This window comes from Salvelinus namaycush, chromosome 39 (genome assembly GCF_016432855.1).
Source record: "Salvelinus namaycush isolate Seneca chromosome 39, SaNama_1.0, whole genome shotgun sequence".
Lineage (NCBI taxonomy): Eukaryota > Metazoa > Chordata > Actinopteri > Salmoniformes > Salmonidae > Salvelinus > Salvelinus namaycush.
The window spans coordinates 9,640,543-9,657,967 of record NC_052345.1 but is presented as its reverse complement, the minus strand read 5'-3'; the positions used below and the strand labels follow the sequence as shown (position 1 = coordinate 9,657,967).

Below are 17,425 nucleotides of genomic sequence, written 5' to 3'. Positions count from 1 at the left end.
TCTGTCCGTAGCTGAACTCCATCTAGCCACAACCATAGAAGCCATGCTTGGGGTTATTGTCTTGCTGGAAGATCCGTTTGCGGCCAAGTTTCAGCCTCCTGACAGAGGCAACCAGGTTTTTGGCTAAAATGTCCTGGTACTTGGTAAAGTTCATGATACCGTTGACGTTAACAAGTGCCTCTAGACCAGTGGAATCAAAATAACCCGATAACATCCAAGATCCACCACCATATTTTACACTAGTTCTGAGTTACTTTTCTGCATCCGTTTCAATGCCAACACCACCACTGGTGTGCGTGGCCAAAGAGCTCTATTTTCATGTCATCAGGCCATAGCACCAGTTCCAATCCAAGTGCCAATGCTGTTTAGCAAACTCCAGGTGGTGCTATGGTTAGATGACATGAAAATAGGCTTAGTGTCATTATCCTCGCAAGAGGAGGATGCTGGAGTATTGACAACAAGGGTGCCATTTTGACCACAATCTTTTATTTTATTACTTGTTAATTTTAAACAAAAGTTTCCTCAATTGTATTAGTATAAAATCATTTTTAAAACTTGAGCATACAATATACAGTAGCTCAGTATTTGTGTTATTTATTTTACACAGTCTTAATTTCTGCCAATAATTTCAGTCCTGACTGTACATCCCTTTCATACACAGACCAAAATCACACTAATTTCCCATACATGTTTTTTTGTACCAGCTTTTTTTGTATATCTGAAAGGGGTAAAATAACATGGTAAATGAAAAGCCACCTGAAGACCTGGTCATGATTCCTGCATTTTCACAGACCCTGTAACCAAAATACAGGTATCGGGTCTGTGTGAGTGGTGCTCTGCTTTTGTTCAGGTAAATTCATGAACACTTCCATTGTTTAACACCTCCCTAATTTGAAATGCAAATAGCCCTAATGGTTTAACAACACCTCACCCTTTCAATGTGCCAGTTACCCACTGATATGTACAGTTGAAGTTGGAAGTTTACATACCCCTTAGCCAAATACATTTAAACTCAGTTTTTCACAATTCCTGACATTTAATCCTAGTAAAAGTTAGGATCACCACTTTATTTTAAGAATGTGAAATGTCAGAACAATAGCAGAGATAATTGTTTCTTTCATCACATTCCCATTGGGTCAGAAGTTTACATACACTCAATTAGTATTTGGTAGCATTGCCTTTAAATTGTTTAACTTGGGTCAAACGTTTCGGGTAGCCTTCCACAAGCTTCCCACAATAGGTTTGGTGAATTTTGTCCCATTCCTCCTGACAGAGCTGGTGTAACTGAGTCAGGTTTGTAGGCCTCCTTGATTGCACAAGCCTTTTCAGTTCTGCCCTCCACAAATTGTCTATAGGATTGAGGTCAGGGCTTTGTGATGGCCACTCCAATACCTTAACTCTGTTGTCCTTAAGCCATTTTTCCACAACTTTGGAAGTATGCTTGGGGTCATTGTCCATTTGGAAGACCCATTTGCGACCAAGCTTTAACTTCCTGACTGATATCTTGAGATGTTGCTTCAATATATCCACATAATTTTCCTGCCTCATGATGCCATCTATTTTGTGAAGTGCACAAGCCCCTCGCTGCAGCAAAGCACCCCCACAAGATGTTGCTGCCACCCCCGTGCTTCACGGTAGGGATGGTGTTCTTCGGCTTGCAAGCCTCCCCCTTTTTCCTCCAAACATAATGATGGTCATTATGGCCAAAGTTCTATTTTTGTTTCATCAGACCAGAGGACATTTCTCCAAAAAGTACGATCTTTGTCCCCATGTGCAGTTGCAAACCGTAGCCTGGCTTTTTTATGGCGGTTTTGGAGCAGTGGCTTCTTCCGTGCTGAGCGTCCTTTCAGGTTATGTCGATATAGGACTCGTTTTACTGTGGATATAGATACTTTTGTACCTGTTTCCTCCAGCATCTTCACAAGGTCCTTTGCTGTTGTTCTGGAATTTATTTGCACTTTTCGCACCAAAGTACGTTCGTCTCTAGGAGACAGAACGCGTCTCCTTCCTGAGCGGTATGACAGCTACATGGTCCCATGGTGTTAATACTTGTGTACTATTGTTTGTACAGATGAACGTGGTACCTTCAGGCGTTTGGAAATTTCTCACAAGGATGAACCAGACTTGTGGAGGTCTACATTTTTTTTCTGAGGTCTTGGCTGATTTCTTTTGATTTTACCCATGATGTTAAGCAAAGAGGTACTGAGTTTGAAAGTAGGCATTGAAATACATCCACAGATACACCTCCAATTGACTCAAATGATGTCAATTAGCCTATCAGAAGCTTCTAAAGCCATGACATAATTTTCTGGAATTTTCCAAGCTGTTTAAAGGCACAGTCCACTTAGTGTATGTAAACTTCTGACCCGCTGGAATTGTGATACAGTGAATTATAAGTGAAATAATCTGTCTGTAAATCATTTTTGGAAAAATGACTTGTGTCATGCACAAGGTAGATGTCCTAACCGACTTGCCGAAACTATAGTTTGTTAACAAGAAATGTGTGGAGTGGTTGAAAAACGAGTTTTAATGACTCCAACCTAAGTTTATGTAAACTTCCGACTTCAACTGTATAAAAGGGGTACAGTATACTGTCTGCAAGAAAATAGTAAATAAGCCGCTGTTTGAAAGGGGGTCAACATTGCCTAATATATATTTAATTTGTTACAGGTAATATACCAGATTTTCTGTCGGAAATGGGTATTACACTGCCCTCCAGGAGTTGCTGAATTTTCTCTTCATTTTGCTCCACAATTCATGCACCCTGGAGAGCGAGGTAGTGACAGTGCTCCCTTCCCTTTGAAAATGCTCATAATGACAGTACCGTAGGTTTTTGGGACAGATGTGCAAAACCCCAATTTAACCCCAGCAATCAGTACAGAAGGTATTTTTAGCACTTTGATGCTGTCTAATATGGTAGCAAAAGTTATCTACTGTACTCCCAACTGCTGCCGCTAGATGCCTCTGACAACGCAGCAAGGTTTCATGGGAAGTATGACGTTTACGTATGTGCACCACTTCAATCTGATTCATTCTAGCGAGCGAGCTAATCAAAACAATGAAGGCAATTATTCAAAGAGTGACAACAGCGAGCGTGTCAGGTGAGTAACGCTATCTACTTATTATTATTTTATTTCTATATCGCTCATAGTGTCTAAGAATGACAGTTCTTCACCGGTAGGCATGTTGCAGGCAGCACAGAGGATTGCTAACGTTAGCTACAGTAGTTTGGTAGCCGCACGGCTATCCAATCATGTATTTATGAAACACCTTTTCAGTGGTGTAAAGTAACTTATTTAATTGAAAATATTTTAAAGTACTACTTAAGTCGTTTTGGGGGGGGGGGGGGGGGGGGGGGGTATCTGTACTTTGCTATTTATATTTTTGACAACTTTTACTTTCACTTCTACATTCCTAAAGATAATAATGTACAATTTACTCCATACATTTTCCCTGACACCCTCAACCAGTCAAAACATTTTGACAGAAAAATGGCCCAATTTAAACACTTATCAAAAGAACATTCCTGGTCATCTCTACTGTACTGCCTCTGACTCACTACTGTAAACACAAATGTTTATTTTGTAAAGTATGTCTGAGTGTTGGAGTGTGCCCATGGCTATCCGTAAATAAAATAAAACAAGAAATTGTGCCATGTGGTGTGTTTAATATAAGGAATTTGAAATGATTGATTTTCACTTTTGATACTTAAGTATATTTGAGCAATTCCATTTACTTTTGATACTTAAGTATATTTAAAACCACACACTTTTGGACTTTTACTCAAGTAGTATTTTACTGGGAGACTTTCACTTTTACTTTAATCGTTTTCTATTAGAGTATATTTACATTTACTCTATTATGACAATCGGGTACTTTTTCCACCACTGCCCATTTTACATCAGCAGATGTCACAACATGCTTATACAGAAACCCAGCCTAAAACTGGAACCTAGAGAGGAACCTAGAGAGGAACCAGGCTCTGAGGGGTGACCAGTCCTCTTCTGGCTGTGCCAGATGGAGATTATAAGAGTACATGGCCATTAAGTCTAGATCATTCTTCAAGATGTTCAAACTTTCATAGATGACCAGCAGGGTCAAATAATAATCCCAGTGGTTGTAGAGGGTGCAACAGGTCAGCACCTGTAAATATCAATCCCACTTTTTGAGAACCTGGCTAAAGAGCTGAAGCTATATGCCATGCTGAATTGCCCCAATATGTAATGATGTGTGCACCGACATGTCCAACGACTATTCCAAATGCTGGCGTTATGGTAATCGCTTTAGGTGGGTTCACTCTAAAAGTGGTTGTTACTAGTTACCACAGCTACAAAATCTCAAACCCCGCCTATTTCTACAATTTCTCTGCATCAAATGTGATTTGAAACCTAACATTAACCACACTGTTAACCTCATTGAATATCCCAGATACTGTACTGTAGCAGCCTACTACTACTTGCAAGACTGTCCGTGTGTGCCACACTTTTTGAGCAGGATGTGTCTGACACTGAATAATGAAAAGGGCAATTGTTTTATTGATTTGATAATTATGTCCTGTGTTGTCACAGTGGGAGAGGTGCCCATCAGCTCAATAGGCAGAGGACTGTGTGTGTTGCTGGGTATATCCATGGAGGACACACAGAAGGATGTTGACTACATGTGAGTGTGGGTTCGTTCAGTCACAAAACATTGTCTTTGCACTACGGTACTGTAGCCCTTCTCCTACATAGGCAGGGCATAAGGGCCAGGTCAGGTTCATATCTGTAATAGGAATTTGTAAAACAACTGTAGCATTCACTTAGAGCTATTCGTTTGTATTTAGCCCAATACGTTTGGAACATCTGCACAAAATACTTGCTCACTCCTATAGCCATCTCCTTTGTGACCCCAACACACAAAGATTCTAATACATTAATTCTATATTTCAATCAATTCTACGCCCCAACGTTCATTTCTCTGCTTCTCAGGGTTCGTAAGATCCTCAACCTGCGTCTGTTTGACGATGAGAACGGCCGGGCGTGGAGCAAAAGCGTCATGGACAAGGACTATGAAGTCCTGTGTGTCAGTCAGTTCACTCTGCAGTGCATACTGAAGGGTAACAAGCCAGACTTCCATGCTGCCATGCCTGCAGAGCTGTCCCAGCCCTTCTATAATAACATCCTGGAACACCTGAGGAGCACCTACAAGCCGGAGATGATCAAAGGTGGGTGAACACACAGGACTAAATAGGAAACGATATTACTATGGGTGAACATCACTGACTGACATTGCAGGCGTACAGTCTGCTAAATACGCACTAGGCCTATATCAGCTGCTATAACTATATTACGAGCTACTCAACAAGCCTGAGATGGTCAAAGGTGGGTAGCCTAGCGGTTAGAGCGTTGGTACAGTAACCGGCAGGTTCCTTGTTTGAATCCCAGAGCTGGCAAGGTGTAAAAATCGTCCGTTCTGCCCTTGAGCAAGGCAGTTAACAACTACTGCTTCTCGGTTAAGGCAGCCCCCCCGCACCTCTCTGGTTATGAGGGGCTGGGTTAAATGCGGAAGACACATTTCAGTTGAATGCATTGAGTTGTACAACTGACTAGGTGTCAGTGTTCCCTCTAAGCTGCGTACAGCTCCCATCAGACTGCCGCGTAGAAGAAATATCCGTCCAGCCAGAGAAGCATGAGTTTGAACTTCACTCACCTTTCTTGAGTGTTCCCCTTTAGTTAATTAACACTATCAACATTTCGCTCTACTGTGGGAGTTGTGATCGAATCAACGCAATGTTAACCAATTTCAATGTAACATACCGACATAAAACAAACTATTCAAGACTTGGTATGCAAAACTAACTGCAATATATTTTCTTGTAGGCAGAGCGCATTGGAGTAGGATTCTATAGTATTGACAGGCAGGTACTCTACACAGACCAGTGCGCCATAACTAATCAGAGCTGCAGTAGGCCTATATGCAAATAACCATTGCAATATATGGATCTGTGTCTTTCACTTTGAACTGGACCGTATTTAGGCTACAGTATGAGCGGTCGTGAATATTTGCACTTTTGTTCATATCCTTTGCTAGTTAGTGAGTTATTAGCCCAGTTATAGCTCATTTCTAGTCAACAATGGGGGAGTGTTTGCTTCCTACAAGAGCACAAAACGTGTACATTTCTAGACATCTTTGAAAACGTGTCAGGTAAATAGCTTTGTTTAGGTCTTAGGGGCAGTGTTGTATTTTGAGACAGGCTTGAATAAGTTAAGATGCCAATAAGCAGAGCATAGGTTAATTTGACTGATTCTCTGTAATAATGGTATGGGAATAATAATGTATTTTATTTTGAAAAGTGGTTTCTTGCATAATATTTTTTTTTGCAGTCACCTCCTTGTTTGAATGAGAGGTGTATGAACAGGTTAATGTCAAGCCCTGCATGTGTTTTTTTCAAAGGTCTCATGGAATGTAGGTCTACAATGAACACCACACATTAGCTGCTACTGTAGGCTGAATGACAGAACAGCTATTTCCGTGTTAAAATGTTATTGGATAAATTTTTCTCCATTGTTTTTGATGGTAGGTCACTCGGGTAGGCCTACATTATGATCAAATAGCCACAGTAGCCTACTTGACCACTCTTACAACTGTAACTTAAAGCAGGTACAACCTCAGTGTTCACAATAAACGCGCGCCGGAAGTTGCACAGAATTTTCACAACCTTCAAGTTTGCGCTCAGCAGACCTTAAATTTGCTCAGTGCCCCGGAGAATTTGAGGGAACATAGCAATGTTCCCTCAAATTCTCCGGGGCACTGAGCAAATTTAAGGGTATCCCATTTCCTTTCCTCACTATTGAGTTGAACCAATCTGAGATGTGTGCTGTGCTGACCCGGTTACACTTCCACTTTAGTTGCTGGAACCATGCTGGAAAGGACAATGTGAACCGATAATATCAGAGCCAGCACTATAGGTCGGGTCAGCGCGATAGTGTGAAAAGGGTACAATACAGTAGGCTACACAAGCACTAGGCCTATACAGAGTGTACAAAACATTAGGAACACCTTCTCTTTCCATGACATACTGACCAGCTGAATCCAGGTGAAAGATATGATCCGTTATCGATGTCACTTGTGAAATCCACTTCAATCAGTGTAGATGACGGGAAGGAGACAAGTTAGAGAAGGATTTTTAAGCCTTGAGACAATTGAGACATGGTTTGTGGATGTGTGCCATTCAGAGGGTGAATGGGCAAGACAAAGATTTAAGTGTCTTTTAACGGGGTATGGTAGTAGGTGCCAGGCGCACTGGTTTGTGTCAAGAACTGCAACGCTGCTGGGTTTTTCACACTCACCTGTTTCCTGTGAGTATCAAAAATGGTCCACCACCCAATGGACATCAAGCCAACTTGACACAACTGTGGGAAGCATTGGAGTCAACATGGGCCAGCATCCCTGTGGAACGCTTTCGACACCTTATAGAATCCATACCCCGACAAATTGAGGCTGTTCGGAGGGAAAGGGGAGGGGGTGTTCCTAATGTTTGTTATACTCAGTATATATTGCAATATCACTATATCTATCTACGGGGCTGAGTTGGGCTGGGTGAGCGAGACACTGCAAGATGAGCCATATAAAGAGTTTTTAAAATAGACTGCTATTGTACAGAATTTCACATCCAGTGACCCAAAAGTGTCGAGGACACTTTGCTGTGTAGGCAGTTTGTGGGCAGAGAGAAATTAACTCTCATAAGACACTCTAGATAGGAAAAGCCTAAATGAAGAGATCATTTTGATACCTAATAGTCACTATTATCTTGGTTATTTAATAGATGGTAAAAGGATCGGCATTCTGCTAGGTGTGTGGTTTTAATATTTAATAGCGTTGGGTCAATGTTTTGCTCAATCAGGGTTATGATGGATTGCAAAAGGTCATTTGTTCAAGCAAAGAGGTGAAGAACAAAAATCTCAACGCAACATGCAACAATTTCAAAGATTTTACTGAGTTACAGTTCATATAAGGAAATCAGTCAATTAAAAATAAATTAATTAGGCCCTAATCTATGGATTTAGAGAAATGAACATTCAATTATCTGGCAACAGCTCTGGTGGACATTTCTGCAGTGTGCATGCCAATTGCACGCTCCCTCAAAACTTGAGACATCTGTGGCATTGTGTTGTGTGACAATTTTAAAGTGGCCTTTTATTGTCCTCAGCACAAGGTGCACCTGTGTAATGATCATGCAGTTTAATCAGCTTCTTGATATGCCACACCTGTCAGGTGGATGGATTATATTGGCGAAGGAGAAATGCTCACTAACAGGAATGCAAAGAAATTTGTTAACAAAATTTGAGAGAAATAAGGTTTTTGTGCGCATGGAAAATCTCTGGGATATTTTTTCTTTCAGCTCATGAAACATGGGACCAACACTTTACATTTTATTTTTGTTCAGTCTAATTGATAGCCTAAGGTCAATATCACAAACACCTGGAGAACTATAGTGAATAGAAGGGTTGCTGTTCATAGCTTGGGGAATTGAGACACTAGCTTAAGGCTCGACAAGGGTTAGCCTTATGCCAATGCATTCCTAAGTGAAACAGCCTAGACTACAGGGTCACATGCAGTAGCCTTTATCCTTAAGGCCACTCAAGACTTGACTCCTTACATGAAACGCTCGGAGTCAGTTGGAACACCTGCTTTCCAGTTGAAACGGAGGTTCCATACATCGGTCTTTAAGGTCATAGTTCACAGTGCAAAGGTTATGGTTGGTTCCACATATCTACATAGGGGGTGGGTTTGTCAGGCCATGTTTAGTGGTGAATTGGGTCTATAAGGTCGTTGGTCACAGCATAGAAATATACAGTGTTATATTTAATTATATGGGTCACAGTGCAAGGGTTATGGCGGTTCCACATTGGGGTGATTTTCTTTTATCGGGTCGTAGTTGGCGATGGTGTTTGGTGGGGAATTGGTTCAAGCCACCGGGGAGAAGGTGTAGTGGAGGAACTCTGTGTCCCTGCTTGTCGTGGGACACAAGCTCTCTAATTAGTCTTCTCACTGCCAAGGCCCAATCCCCTGAGTGGGAGAAACGAGATGATTCAGCGCTTTTTAGAACACACCACCCAGCCACCGGTTTCATGGGCAGATGATGTAATAAATCGAAGCATACCTGGACCAAAGGGGAACATTTTAAGTATAAACTTCCTGTCTTATTGTATCTTAACACTCTCTACCCTCGTGTCCCTGTTGTGCTGAGATGCCACCCGCTTATAAATCATTGATATAGATTAATATGCACAATAAGCTAACTGCAGTGGTTGTTACTGCATGGAAACGTTGAGTGGTGTCATTTATATTGGCCTATAGAGGAAGGGTAGGGAAACAAAGGAGGATTCTAGTTCTTCTAACTGTTTTAGACTCATTTAGATGTATTAAGGTTAACCTTTACATTTTCCTTTTGTCTTGTGTTTTTAGACGGGCAGTTTGGGGCCTACATGCAGGTTCAGATTCAGAATGACGGACCAGTCACCATCGAACTGGTGTCTCCTTCTCCCATGGACCCCAAACAGGTACAGTTGTTGCTGTTGATTTCTGCAAGTAGGGAGTTGGCCCATGTTGTATGATGGTGTCATATTGCGGAGTCTCCCTTTATTAGGCTATGTATTGCTAGACTATATTTCTTCTAAGTGGTTCAGACGTTCTCTCAACACTCACTGTCTATCCTGCTATCCTCCAGCAGGTGGTGGTGCAGGCCTTACTTCTCCTTGTAGTAACAGATGGAGAACGGACCATGATCAACATGCAAAGCTGCACTATTGCTTTTCTTAGTGCAGTGTTAGTCAACCTCTGGTCCATAGACCGGCACCGCTCCCTGAGATGTGGCTTACTGGTCCCTGAGATAGCTGTCAGACATTTAGTTGGTCAGTTTTCTGTTGTAATTTTAGTCCCTGGCTTCAAGGAGGTGAACCATAGATTTGCTGGTCCCTGATACAAAAACCAATCCTGATACTGTAGATGTGTACTGATTATCCCATGAATCTGTCCTGCTCTGTCCCAGCACCCCTCTGGCCTAGCTGAAAGACCACTGATTGACCAAAGCACACTCTGAAAGGTTTGAGTTGTCATGTGTCAGAAGTGTGTGTGGGGGCGACATAACATATGATTGGCAGGCCAGGGCGAGGTGGGGGTCGCCACCGCATGGGTGCCCCCGCTCTCCCCACAGGGATCGGTTGACTCCTGAGTCACTGTGCACTCTGTTACCATGACGACGGCCTCCACAGGGGCGACTCAGGCCATGCTGGCTAAGAAATATATTTGAATGTGGAATAATGATTTATGAGTTCTGATGTGTAGTCTAAGTAGTGACAAGTTCACCCACAATGTTATATTAATAATGGATGTCCTCTCTTAGGGACAGTTTCCTGGCCCTAGATTAAGCTCTGTCCTGGACTATAAAGCATGCTCATTCTAAATTCTCCATTGAACATGCTTTCAGGACTAGGCTTAATCCTCATCCAAGAAACCGTCCCTTAATGTATTACTGGGCATCTGTTTTTGAATGGTAAACTATGTTAAAGGTCATTTCAGGTCATTTTAAGTGTATTTTAGGCAATGTTTCCATCTTTAAACATGACAAATGGATAACCTTTGGGTAACACTGCTGATTCCACAGTATCTCCCAGTCCTGTTGTGTAACACAGAGGGATTTGAAGGAGCAAAAGCCTTGATGAATGTGTTACACCACCACATCTACTTTAAGACATCGCGCTATGATCCAAACTTAGCAGACAGCAGTCAGGCCCACTCCAAATAGCAGCAGCCATGAGGGAGTAGGGACATCCCTCCCTGCTTCTCCTAAACCGTCAGCTTCACATTGTATTTTATTCAAATGAAATCAAACTTTATTTGTCACATGCGCCGAATACAAGTGTAGACCTTACCGTGAAGTGCTTACTTACCGACAGTGCAGTTCAAGAAGAGTTAAGAAAGTATTTACCAAGTAAACTAAAGTAAAAAATAATAGAAAGTAACACAATAAAATAACAATATCGAGGCTATATACAGGGGGTACCGGTATCGAGTCAATGTTTGGGGGTACAATGAGTAATTTGAAATTGTAGTGTTTTAGTTATTTGTGAATTGTTGAAGACTTCCTGAATGTGATTCCAGTCACTTCTGTGTGTGCGTGCGTGGTCTTTTTGTGTGAAAACTTGGCTGACTGCTCGGTCTAATGGATGTAAGCGGCAGTCTTCCGAATTTTAATCCTGTCTGTTTGGGATGTTGTTGTGCAGTTAGAGGGGTGTATGCCAAGACTGAGAGGATCCCCAGTCAACTGGGGGAGCAGCTGAAACACACACAGACACTTCCTTTCCATGAATCAGAAGCTTTATCGGATCCTAGGAGGGACAACAGAGCCTAGCAAACAATACCATTAAGTCAAGTTATCCTGTTTCTATTGTTCTGTGAAAGTAATTTTGAATACGAAACAGTGGTCTTAATCACTGAAATGTCATGTGATCATTTTTATTGGGGGTCTTCAAAGCAACACAACACCCTCGGTAAGATGGTATCATTGCTTGCTAGCTAGCTAACCCCGATGGAGTTTGTACAGGGATAACTAGATACATGGTGGTTTTTTAGTCTTATTCTCTTTAAATAATTAAGCGTTTGTGGAATGTTGTGGCTTTAGCATGACATTTAAGTCATAAATATTTCCTGTGGCGCTCATGAAAGTTTTAGCATGTATGTTTACAAACCTTTTCAGGGATAGTTGTGCACCTTCTAGTGTAGGGTGGTTGTTTAGTGTTCATTGAGCAGAACAGAGATAGCTGCTACAGTAGTTCCCTCAGAGAGGAGTTCAATAGATTAGCCTCGCAGCTAAACCGTAGATGGTGAGTGAATGGGAAGATGACTCGGCTCTTTCTGAGTGTGACCGCTTTATATTGTCAAGACAGTTAATGCTACATCGAAATGGTCATGGCTTCTGGGAAATAGCAGCACAGTGAAACAAAGCTCTGATGTTTATTTCTCTTCCTTGTTCTGCCCTTTTCATCTTCTCTTCCCTTGTTTTTATGTAGCCAAGTATTTGGTACAGTTCTACATAGCTAGGTCCCTGGGTTTTTCTTGACCACGAACAACTCAGGTCCCTACTAACGCATTAGATCAATCCAAGTTTTGTCCTTCTCTTTTTAACCCTTTACCCCCCCCCCCCCCCCCCCCCCAGCTCGCTAAACAGGAGAAACAACAGCAGAGGAAAGAGAAGACGCGCTCGAAAGGACCCTTGGAGTCAGGCAGGGAGAGGGCCGCCCCGCGCCCCAGAGCACAGGACCCTAACGCCAGCAGTGGAGCAGACGGCGACGTGTCGTCAGAGAGGGAGAACTAGGGCAGCACGGTGAGCCTGGAGTCACCCAACCTGCTCTACTGGTAGTGCTGTATTACTTATACTAAAAATGTACAAATAAATAACCAATAAAGTTGTCCTCTGTTTTGGAGGGTTGATGTCAGGTCAAAGTAGTGGTATCTAGTGCTGTATGCATCTGCTACGAAACGCTTCACGTCACTGGTCCTTTGTTCCAGCTTCTGGATTCCCTCTCTGTATTTATTGCACACAATCATGGATGAAATAGAACCACTTCAATCCACATTGGTGTATGTTGTACTGCACATGGTCCTTGGTCGCTCCGTGTTATTGTTGACATTTGTAGTGAAATCCAGAAGGAGGCTGTTTCTTATACAAGTGTTCAGATCTCCGGATTAGAGGGCTCTGCTCTTATTCATCCCTAGCGTTTGTTTGTTTACTAGAAACAGAATTGGAGTCACTGAGTTAGTCCATCAGCCCGCGCGAGCGAGCCGTGGTGTGGCGTGGCGTGGCGTGGCGTGGCGTGGCGTGGCGTGGCGTGGCGTGGCGTGGTGGCCACTACGCCTTACCGTGTTGGGGTCAAAAACGCAGTGACCCCGTGGGGGAGTTGGTGTGGCATCGGAGTGAACACACCACCACACGACGTCACTACTGGGTGACGTATCCTCTCTTTCATAACCATGCACATACACACATCATGCATATGCACACACATTATACACACAATATATGTAATTTAGAGACACAACACACACACTCCATGTCCCTCATGGCTCTTCGTACTCAGCCTCCGGCGGTATCCCAGACTCCCCGGTGGTGAGGACACTGTACTCCCCTCACTTTACGAGAGAAGGAGACGGGAGAGAGGGGGGCAGGCTGGGTAAATATGCCGCAAGACATCAGCAAGGCCTCCCCGAGATGGTTGCATAAGGCCACTTTGTCTGACAGAGAGCGAAAGCCGAGGGAGGGAGGGGGGGGGGGGAAGGAAGTGGAGGGGGGGGGGGGAGATTGAGAGTTGTTTTCATTTTTCACTTTCGGGGGGGAACGCAAAGGCAGCAGCTCTGTGATAAGCGAGCTCAGACTTGAACTTGAAGGTAGAGAAATGCTCACGCTCCTCCTCATCTCTTCCTTTTCTCTCCTCTCTCTCGCTTCCTCTGTTCCGTCGCTTCATTTTTTTAAAGGGGAACTTTGTCTCCCTGAGGTTTGCTTACTATGACTTAAACATGAGCAGTGTGCACCACTGTGTGTGTGTCTCAGAATGATTAGTCATTTTGTGACAAGTCTTTCGTCCTATCTTCCCTCACTTCCTTCCTGCAATGTTCTATTTAAATGAAATGTTATTGTGGTTCTGTTACTGCAAGACTCCTCCTGCTCTCAATACTACAACTACTGCTCTTTACACGGCCACCACTCCTACTAATGCTACTGTGTCCAATACTACTGTGTCCAGTGCTACTGTGTCCAGTGCTACTGTGTCCAGTGCTACTGTGTCCAATACTGCTGTGTCCAATACTGCTGTGTCCAGTGCTACTGTGTCCAATACTGCTGTGTCCAATACTGCTGTGTCCAATGCTGCTGTGTCCAATGCTGCTGTGTCCAATGCTGCTGTGTCCAATGCTGCTGTGTCCAATGCTGCTGTGTCCAATGCTGCTGTGTCCAATGCTGCTGTGTCCAATGCTGCTGTGTCCAATGCTGCTGTGTCCAATGCTGCTGTGTCCAGTGCTACTTTGTCCAATACTACTGTGTCCAATACTGCTGTGTCCAATACTGCTGTGTCCAATGCTGCTGTGTCCAATGCTGCTGTGTCCAATGCTGCTGTGTCCAATGCTGCTGTGTCCAATGCTGCTGTGTCCAATGCTGCTGTGTCCAATGCTGCTGTGTCCAATGCTGCTGTGTCCAATGCTGCTGTGTCCAATGCTGCTGTGTCCAATGCTGCTGTGTCCAATGCTGCTGTGTCCAATGCTGCTGTGTCCAATGCTGCTGTGTCCAATGCTGCTGTGTCCAATGCTGCTGTGTCCAATGCTGCTGTGTCCAAAGCTGCTGTGTCCAGTGCTACTTTGTCCAATACTGCTGTGTCCAATACTGCTGTGTCCAATACTGCTGTGTCCAATACTGCTGTGTCCAATGCTGCTGTGTCCAATGCTGCTGTGTCCAATGCTGCTGTGTCCAATGCTGCTGTGTCCAATGCTGCTGTGTCCAATGCTGCTGTGTCCAATGCTGCTGTGTCCAAAGCTGCTGTGTCCAATGCTGCTGTGTCCAATGCTGCTGTGTCCAATGCTGCTGTGTCCAATGCTGCTGTGTCCAATGCTGCTGTGTCCAATGCTGCTGTGTCTAATGCTACTGTGTCCAATGCTGCTGTGTCCAATGCTGCTGTATCCAATACTACTATGCCTTAATACTACTAACAGTCTATACAAGTTGCTCTGGATAATGGCACCTGCTAATTGATGTTCTATAAATTAATATATTGATAATGATGTGCGTTGCTTCTTATAGATTTACCATATTGATGATGGGAGGAGCCCAGTCTGCCAAAATGGACTTCATCTGCAGAGACTGTGAGACGTGACTCTGGACTGTTCTCCTGGAAGAACGTGTGGGCCTCTTCCTCTCCATCTTTATCTACAACATTGGCAGTCTCTGCCTTGTACCCTCTCTGCCACTGTCTTCCTCTACTCAAAGACATGGGACCTTCCACCCAAAATCTAAAGGCACCTATGACAGCGAGGGGTAGTGGCATCACAAGATGGAGATGTAGGGCATTCTCTCACCTTACCTTTGTAGTTCTTGTCTTAATAAGGACAACACATTTGATATTTATGAATGTTGTGAACATGATATGCTATACCGCTGTTTAGTGGATTTCAATGTAAATGTTGTCATTTTATAAAAGGAAACATGGTGTGTGGACCTATGCTGTGTTTGTTGTCTGTGTGTGAGTGCGTACATGCTTTATCCTTGTTCTTGGATGGTCTGAGGGAGGAACACACCTACCTTCCCATTGAACACAAATACCTTCAAAACTCCAGTATTTAGTTGACAGAGCATCTATTCCTGGCCTACAGGAACTGCTGTGCCCTCGCAGCGTGACGTTGTGCTGGGATGAGATTTCTCTCCATGTTTATTTCTGGTTGAGAACAGAACGGGAGGAAACTGAGAAACAACGTCAGGCTCTGGAGATATCATATGAGGAGAAGACAAGACATGACCCAAATATGTCTGGATCTACTGTGGGTTTTAGGGGGCTCTACGCTCCAGACAGCCCCGACCTATGTTTCATCGCAACAGGGAAAGTGACTGCTGGATTATGGATGTAGATACCAACCAAGACAGTACAGCAGAAGTGATGAAAGCCATTTTGATTTTAGTGGTGTATAGTTGAGACTGTGTGGTTCCACATGTATATTGGGGTCCCTACTGGCAATGACTCATTGAGGGGGGGTATTCCACAGTTTGTGTGTGAGTTGTTCCGTCTTTGATAGTGTTTCATTGTGGATCTCAGTACAGTACTACAAGTGTGCACTTCCATGTGTGTATCAACTTCCAGGCCTTTGGAGCCGTGTCTGGGCGCGGTGTCAGTTCAGTTGGACATGGGAAAGTGGGTTAAATTCCAGGCATTCTGCTACATCTGAGACTGCTACAGCGTTTGGGGTTGTCTGTTTCTTTCGGAGGCTTTATCTTGCCTCTCATGTGTGAGCCAGTCTCTTGCCAAACCCCACTGGCTATGGAAAAACAATTTAACTGGATTTAATTTGTTGCCCCCCCCCCCACTTCCTTCCTCCTCCCTCTCTTTCTTTTCTTTTGTGCACCTCTGAGACTTTGGGAATTCATCTTATTTAGTATACTAAATAACTCCATGCCCGGGTTGAGTGCAGGATTCCTCTCTACAGGTTATAGGCAATCGTCCATTTCAGGTGTGGTTTTATGCACAAAACCACATCTGGGTCGCAACGGACAGTTTGGTTGTGTGTGATGTCTGGCTTTTGTTTTTCATGTATTTTCTCATGACAGTACAATGGCATACTTCTGTGGTCAGGTAGCGTATAAGATACTAGTGTAAGAGGACAAATCTTCTGAGACATAAAGCACTATCTTGTTTGGTGCATTATTATGCAACTTGTTTTTCAATTACACCACCTTTTGCCACTTCTTTTTATAATTTTTTCTCTTTCATTCTCTGATTCTCTCTCTCCCTCCCCACAGTCCTTGACTCAAAGGGTTAAAGGAGGCACAATGAAACCTAGTTGCTAAGAGCCCTAACCACTTTTTCCACTCTTGCTGGAAACTTTCCAGTGCTATTTATAAGAAAACTCAAACAATCAAACTCAACCAATCAAGAGTGACTGTTTGTCAGAATTAAGATATCATCCTGAAATTATAAATATCCTAGAAACCTATTATTTTTTTCATAATTGTATGTGAATAGCCTAATATAATTGGAAGAAAAGTTGCCTCATTTCATATCATTTACATTCTGTGAAGCCTTTCACTGGGTTAGGCCTGTTTAATTCAAAGCATGCATGTCTAATGATAGTAAATAACGTCAAGCTAGTTATATTTCCCACTGTAAAGTAATCACAGTCCATCTTATTTGATGACATAGAAATTAATGTAAAATTCATGAGCAATGCATTCATTGATATATTATGTAACATACGCATAATAGCTTATAGCCTACTCAAATATTCTTTAAGGTGGCCTGGACACAAACAACTTTTGAAGATATCTTTATGTAAGCTTATGTAATTCAGCTATCATGTATTAATGCCAACATCATGCAAAAAAACCTTTCCAAGAAAAGGGTAGTGATAGGCAGTGTACCGAGCCTCGAAAAGAATGTATGTTATACTCTCTCTCACTGTCTCTAGGCAATTTCTACGTCAAACAGCTTGCACATTTGATCTGTCTTTCTCTCTCTCTCTCGCTCTCTCTCTCTTGTCGGACACAGCATCCTACAATAACATCACCATACACATCAGTGAGAAATCCAGCGTTGCGCGCACGAGACGCCACAGTCGCATCTATGGAGCGCTCCTGCCGCCTGTCCTACTATTGCATGAAATGAAAGTGTAATATGACATAGAAGCAAGAAGC

General features: G+C 43.1%; 1 protein-coding gene across 2 annotated transcripts; it reads left to right on the top strand.

The window, feature by feature from the left end:
- Window positions 1-2,986: 2,986 nt before the first annotated feature.
- Window positions 2,987-15,234, top strand: dtd1 (D-aminoacyl-tRNA deacylase 1). Of its 2 annotated transcripts, none has more exons than XM_038978845.1 (6): window positions 2,987-3,101; window positions 4,569-4,659; window positions 4,968-5,203; window positions 9,448-9,542; window positions 12,197-12,364; window positions 14,828-15,234. In XM_038978845.1, the coding sequence occupies exons 1-5, from the start codon at window positions 3,059-3,061 to the stop codon at window positions 12,353-12,355; spliced, it is 624 nt and encodes a 207-aa protein (XP_038834773.1). In that variant the 5' UTR covers window positions 2,987-3,058; the 3' UTR covers window positions 12,356-12,364; window positions 14,828-15,234. The 2 variants fall into 2 exon arrangements, with proteins under 2 accessions (XP_038834773.1, XP_038834772.1); XM_038978844.1 differs by having other exon boundaries at window positions 12,197-12,396.
- The last annotated feature ends 2,191 nt before the right edge of the window (window positions 15,235-17,425 follow it).